The sequence below is a fragment of the Triticum dicoccoides genome, chromosome 6A, assembly GCF_002162155.2.
Source record: "Triticum dicoccoides isolate Atlit2015 ecotype Zavitan chromosome 6A, WEW_v2.0, whole genome shotgun sequence".
Taxonomy (NCBI): Eukaryota; Viridiplantae; Streptophyta; class Magnoliopsida; order Poales; family Poaceae; genus Triticum; species Triticum dicoccoides.
Genome location: NC_041390.1, coordinates 134,377,922 through 134,385,155, shown reverse-complemented (window position 1 = coordinate 134,385,155; position 7,234 = coordinate 134,377,922). Strand labels below are relative to the sequence as shown.

Below are 7,234 nucleotides of genomic sequence, written 5' to 3'. Positions count from 1 at the left end.
GGTAAACAACCCTCTGATGCACATATAATTCTGATAAGGAATCAGGGTGTTCCCCCTACATGAATGTTTTAAGATCTGCCTGTAAACCAGGACGGTATCGATATATGGCCTGTCTAGGACTAGAACTACAAGGCCCATTCAGCTAGGAAACAAAGCCAGTCAGCCATCTCTACACAAAACCAAAACAACCAAGACGATAAAATTTTACAACGCAGGTTTCACTTAGGGTTACGGCTGTGAGAATTCTGTTTCGCCTTCTCTACCAGGGGCTTCAGTTGCTGCTTCTCCTCGAGGATCTTGAGGAAATTGAACAAGAAAGGCACGTAGTTGTGCTTCCTCCTGATGTTCTCTGTCTTCCACTTCTTTGCCTTCTCTTCCTCCATTATGATCTTCTCGGTCACAGCCTCAATCTGAGCAGCAACCTCTGCGAGTGACCGCTCAATGGATGGCCTTTGCCGATTGGCAGAAGGATCGCCCATTTGTGATAAGAGGTTCTCCCTCTTCCTCTGAAGTTCCTTGAGCTCCATGATGAAAATTTCCTTCCGGTTCTTTGTGATAGCCATGACACTGAACCTTATCTCATTCTGAGAGAACTTATCAACGCGTTCCTGGATGACAGGCTGCACCATCTTCAGCCACCCCATCTCCCCAATACCACCTGGGCATTTTCCCAGGCTAATCGGTCCTTCCTTTAGTCCATCAAGCTCATACAGGACGCCGTCAACAGGAACATAGCTAATGAAATGGTAGACATCATCATCCTTGGATTTCTGTTCCTCGGAGTAGTCATCTGACTTTGCAAATGAATTACTGGTCATACGAATGCTTTCACAATTCACTATAGCCAATCCTTTGAGCTCTGGCGGCATGTCCTTTGCAAACTCCTTGAGCTTTTTGAGGTCCTCGCTAAGGGTGATGCCAGAAGAGTTCAACAGAACAGAAATAATAGCTTGGGTTGCACATGCACTGTTAATTATCTACGAGTAAAAAAAGATTTGGTTATAAAACTGATGCAGAGTAAACGCAGCGCAAACAAACTCAATCAACGTAACTACCCTGACCTGATTAGCAAAGAACAGATTTGGGACCGCATCCTTGATAACAGGGCGCTCATCTTTTTCTGGAGGTCGCCATTTGTACAGAACTATAAGCCCATAAATTGGCCTGCAAAAACACCAATTTGTTTGACACAGTTGATTCAGGAAAAATGACATTCATGGTAATGGGCAGCAGGGATAGCATACTGAAGATCATTGAGGGCATCAAGATCAAGTGAGTAGAGTTCATCAACCTGTTAAGGAAGAATAACATAGAATATTATAAAATAACAGCTTTTGAGGAGGTATAAAAAGATTTCCATCTTTCGTAGAAAGAAGCACATGTAGAAACCAGAAACAGATTATTAGCTCCTAAAACTAAACCAGATTGTTGTGCAACATTTTTAAAAGAAAAGTGTCGATGTGCTTCAAAAACATAGTTTTAGTATTTGCGAGCCTGGGTGAATCGAGAAGCCTATAAGTCAACCAGATAATGAAATAGAAAAGCATGCTTAATTTTCCTACTTGGTCAAAATAGCAAGTTTTTTTTATCGTATGGGAGCGCTGAATGCAAAAATGTTCTTACCCTTGTACTAATTCATCGAGTGATTAGTGCCCAGCTGACTTAGGAAAGAAAAAGTGAACTCATGGTATGTGATTACTTACTTGGAGACCCTTCAATTGCAACTGTTGCAACAGCTCCGTAAAAACACCTACACAGTATGCAGAGGTTGAGAGTTTTTCCTCTTTCTTGGAAAAGAGCAAAGCCAGAAATTAAAAATGTTCTAGTTAGAACATGTAGCTAACATATAAAAACATGCTTGGGAAGATAAATCCAGTTTTTTTCACCAATCCAATGATACTTGTTAAGAGAGGGGGAATCAATACACACTTGAGTAAGTATGAGAGGAATTTCCTCTTGACTCGCAATGAAGACACATTAGTACTGTGAATTTTAAATCGCAAACAACCATTTTATTAGCCATATCCGTAGTAAACTTCAAACAACAACCTACTTGGCAAGCCTCTGTAGGACTACAAACAACCTGAGCAAATAGCTGGGCACTCTCCTGAGGTGAAATAGGCGACACTGCACATGTCTTAATCTTCTGTGACGAACAACAACAACAATAACAACAACAAAGCCTTTAGTCCCAAACAAGTTGGGGTAGGCTAGAGGTGAAACCCATAAGATCTCGCGACCAACTCATGGTTCGGGCACATGGATAGCAAACTTCCACACACCCTTGTCCATAGCTAGTTCTTTGGTGATACTCCAATCCCCTATGACTATTAAACACAAAATTAAACAGTTATATTAAGTAACAGCTCCCAAGACGAAGGTCCAAGATGCCATCACAAGACCACACATGATGGTTTCTGGCATATCCATCCACGTCTAGTAAATTTCCGGTAAAACCAGAAACAAGTAGCACCAGTGAGGACTAATGACCATGGAGGAGCCTTATCAGTACACCGTAAGACGGAATGCACAGAGCAAACCTGGTTCGACTAGTACCAGATAATCCATCCATTCAGTTATAAAAGTAAATTTTACCAGGGTCATTCTCGATTGGCGCCCAAGACATGTCGACGAGCCCTCTGCAAACCTGCAATCGACAGCAGGGGCGGATCTAGACACCATAAATTTCTGGAGATTAGCTCGGGATTGAAGTAATCACTGGATGTGTAAAGTTCATACCTCAAAACCGAAGTCCAAGATTGCGCGTGGGGGGGAAGAGAGCAGGGACTCTACGAAACAGGGAGGGCGCCGGCGACGAGGCGCGTGAGGGGCAGAGGGCGGGCGCGGCGGCAGTTCTAGGGCACAGCGGCGGTGGACTGGAGCTTGGGTAGGTCAGAAGGGAGAGGAGAGATACGGGATGGTGGAGAGGAAAAAAAAAGTCGAGGCCGTGGAGGTCTGGAGCAGATGGATTTGGACGGCTCAGATGGTTTGGCCAAATGACTAATGGAGATCGGACGGCAGATATTTGACTTTGTATTAGAAAGGGAAAAAGAATCCATTGGCGACGTCCTGTCAAAAAATCAATTAAAGGCATTAAAAAATCGATTAGGGAAAAGGAAGCCTGAAGTTTATTTGTATTTTAATAATATTCAGGAAAAACAATCATGAGTGTGTGATATTCTTGTTAATAATATTCAGATTACGAGGCTTTCGGTAGCATGCGTAAATTTTGACACTTTTATATGTGGTCCAACTCAATTATGCTGAGTGAAAACAGGTAAACAAAATCATGTTGTCATCTCTACTCCTAAAGGGGCGTAGCTAACGTCGCCTCACCTCCATCAATCATATATTATCTCTACTCCTAAAGTGCAACCATTGAGTTGATGTCAGGACCCCGACTCAATGCCACATCGATCTAGCATGTAACACCTCATATCACTTTGCGGCCTCACGCACGGTATTCTCACGGGTGTCGCCTTACCTTTGCCCGGGACCGTTTGCGCCTTTTGGCACACGTATATGATAGTGTCGCTAGCATCCATATGATAAGGAGCCCGGGCTGACATGGCTAGTCGTAAACCCAAAGTGGCACAAACCTACAGGGACAGGCATCCATGACCCAGCATCGAACGTGTCGGTCATCAGCAAGTGGGTCCGGGCTGTAGCACTGGGCTAGCAGGACTCCGGTAAACCGGGCTGTAGCGGGCTAACAGGGCTCCGGTACTCAATGCGTGACATTTCCCCGAAGGGACAGACACAGGAACGAAGAATGACACATGCCGGCCAGCCTAAGTGTTCCGGAGCAGTAGCAAGCTACCATGGCTCAATGGAAACACTAGGAGACATTTCCCGGTAAGAGTGGCTACTAAAGATAAACAACTAGATAGTCAGATCCCACACATACCAAGCATTTCAATCATACACACAATATGCTCGATATGTGCAAATACAACAAGGCATCACAACATGACTCTACGACACAAGTACTTTATTTAAAGGCTTAGAGAGCCATACATAACATACATACAAGTACGGGTCACACGACCCACATTTAAATCATACAGTCATACAAACCAGCAGCGGAAGTAACTTGTCTGAGTACAGACAACTAGTAAAATAAAAGAGGCTTGGAAAGCCTAGCTATACTACGTGGACCTTCACAAGCTCAGGATTACCACCTGGGCCTTAGTCTACTCGTCGATGTCAACGTCTACGAAGAACCCATCAGAAGGGGTTGCAGCGTCTTCTGTAAAATGTAAATTATAGCAACATGAGTACAAAGGTACCCAGCAAGACTTATGTCAGATCCTACATACATGCACATTATCAAGAAGGGTTGGTGGAGTTATTGCAGCAAGCCAGCTTTGACTCTTGGCTAAACTATCCTACGAGACTCCAACTTGAAATGGTTTTGCGCACACGAGTCCACTACTCACCACTTCAATACACTACCGAGAATCCACCTCCGTCTTCCTACGGAGGGGCCATCCTCGGCACTCACGCTTATCTTGAAGCTTTTAGTAGTTTCCAGTTTACTTGTCTATGAACTGTATAGGCAACCAAGTAGTCCTTCACCGCGGACGCGGCTATTCAAATAGATTAGGTTAACCCTGCAGGGGTGTACTTCTTCATACACGCTCTCACCACTTACCGCCGTTTACACGACATGTACTCGGCAACCTTCAAGCGGAAGCCCAACGTGGGTGTCGGCCACGACCTACCTAATCACCTAAGTCTCCAATCCAGGTTTATCGCCTATCCAGGTTCCATCCGCAGGGAGTCCGGCCGAGGTTTCCCATACGGCCCCGAACGATGTGTACAGGGTTCCCGAGATACCTAACGGGTATCCGGTACACCGTGCCACGTACATACCGCATCACAGCCCACCCCTACGGTCAGCGCTATCCACGGCCTCCAGTAGGCTACAAACACCAGAAACTACTTGCAACTCCTAGACAAAGAACTAGGGTGAATAAGAAGCCGAGAGGGTCCATTGGTTTCGGGCCCAATGCATGGTAGTAGCTGATTCTTAAATCACACATACAGATCTCAGTGCTTAAGGTCGGCTTCAATGAAACAACCCACCATGTACTCCTACATGGCCTCTCATCGATACCTTTACCAAATCGTGTTCACCACATCACTCTCAATATCGGCATGATCATTTCACTCTAGCCCATCACCCAGATGAACCAGACCTGACACGACTCTAAGCATAGCAGGCATAGCAAGGTAGGAACAACACATACATATGGCTCAATCAACTCCTACACATGCTAGTGGGTTTCATCTAGTTACTGTGGCAATGACAGGTCATGCAGAGGAAATGGGTTCGACTACCGTAGCACACAGCAGTTTGAAACGCGTTGTCTTAATGCGGTAAAAGAGAGTAGAAGCGAGAACATGGGATTGTATCGATATGATCAACTAGTTGGTTGCTTGCCTGATGGGTCGGTGCACTGATATTGCTCTTCGTTAGGGTAATCACGGTACTCCTCGGGGGCAGAACCTGCCGCAAAGAACACCGATACACAACATCACCAAACAATATGCAACAATATGATGCATGCATGAGACATGGCAGTATGAGTGTGTTGGGCTAATGCAACTAAGACCAGATGGGTTTGAGCCAATTTGAACCAAAGATTCAAATTCCAAACACATTTGTGATCTTAAATAGTGCTTTATCATGTTTTGCACTAAACAGCAATTTAACTTGTTTAAACATGCATGAAAACAGTACAGATGGATAGATTGGATTTTTCTGATCATTTTTCATATATAATTTGTTTGATTTGGAGCTACGGTTGAATTTCTATGATTTTTAGAAGTTTGCAACAATTTCTGGAATTTCCTGAATTATTTTAAAACCAGAAAATAATTACTGCGTCAGTATTGCGTCATGCTGACCTCAGCAGGTCAACAGACCCGGTCCAGGTCAAACCTGACGCGTGGGTCCAGGGTGTCAGTGCGATTAGTTTAGTTGAAATTTAATTAAAACTAAACTAGATTAGTTAACAGGGCTGGGCCCCACCTGTCAGTGACTCAACGGAGTCAACCTGGGCCCACCCGTGGTCAAAGTCAAAGTCAGCTGCACCGGCGTTTAGCCGCCGGCGAGCCCGACGCGGCGACGGAAGTGGTTTTGGCTGTTCCGGCCACCAAATGGGTCGCGGAGGGCATCGGGGTGGAGTTGAGGACGACCCGCGGCTCTTGGTGGAGTCCGTTGGGGTCGGGGTGGCCGGAGTTGGCGCCGGTGACGACCTAGGCGGCGACCGGAGTTCGGTTGGAGACGAACTCGAGCTAGGGGGTGCAGTGAGGTGCGGGGAGTGCACGGTTGGACTCAACGCAACATGGTGAGCGCGATGGACACCGTGAGGTGGCCGGAGGATGGCCGGGAGCACGTCGGCGACGAGATCCACGGCGGTGCGTGCGGGTGATCTTCGTGCGGTGGCTACACGGCTCGGGGGCGAGAGAGGAAGAGTAGGAGGGGTAGCTAGGCTCACAAAGCACCCGTAGAGGCCACCGGCGGGGTCGGGGACGAGCTGATGCGGCGACGGTGTTGAAAGGGATCTCCGGCGACGGCGAACTCGGGCGAGGTCGGTGCGGTGGACTCGGGCCTCACGAGCACGTGGGCTCGGTTAGCTCGACGAAGTGGACGGCGGCGGAGCTCCTGGACACGACGAGACGACGCACGGGCGGCGGGGAGCGCGGCTACAGCGATGGAGCGGCGGCGGTGGCGTCGGCCATGGCTGGGGAGCGCGAGAGGGAGGAGCTGGAGAGGAGAGGGGGCGTCTGGGGGGTTCGGGGGAGAGAGAGAGATCGATCCACGACGTTAGCCGGGCGAGTGGAGCGGCGAGGCGGCGAGCAGGTGCGTGGCACCCATGCGGTGCTCGCCGTCGAGCACCTGCCTGCCTGCCTGGCCGGGCTGGGCTGGGCGCGGCGCTGGGCTGGGCCGGCAGGTGGGCCGGTTAGCGGGCGCCAGGTAAGTCTTTCTGTTATTTTCCTTTTTCTATTTTTCTGCAACTTTGTTGAATTTTTTAAAAATACCTAGAAAGTTCCAAAATTCACCAAACTGCTCCTGGTTCAAAATTGGAATATTTCCAACATGAAACATTTCAGTTTAGGAATATTTGAGCATTTGACATATTTTATATAATTTTAAATGCCCAAATTCAAATACTTATCATTTAATCCAAAGACCCTAAGATGACCTAGAAAATTGTGCAACACT

General features: G+C 47.2%; 1 protein-coding gene across 2 annotated transcripts; it reads right to left on the bottom strand.

Annotated features, from left to right (window-relative positions):
• On the bottom strand, positions 1–2,930 carry LOC119316265 (ubiquitin carboxyl-terminal hydrolase 2-like). 2 transcript variants are annotated; one of them, XM_037590572.1, is made up of 6 exons: positions 2,740–2,930; positions 2,596–2,647; positions 1,704–1,750; positions 1,245–1,291; positions 1,062–1,164; positions 1–977 (listed from the first exon to the last, which is right to left on the bottom strand). In XM_037590572.1, the coding sequence occupies exons 2-6, from the start codon at positions 2,624–2,626 to the stop codon at positions 219–221; spliced, it is 987 nt and encodes a 328-aa protein (XP_037446469.1). In that variant the 5' UTR covers positions 2,627–2,647; positions 2,740–2,930; the 3' UTR covers positions 1–218. The 2 variants fall into 2 exon arrangements, with proteins under 2 accessions (XP_037446469.1, XP_037446468.1); XM_037590571.1 differs by having other exon boundaries at positions 2,596–2,671; positions 2,740–2,929.
• Positions 2,931–7,234: the final 4,304 nt, after the last annotated feature.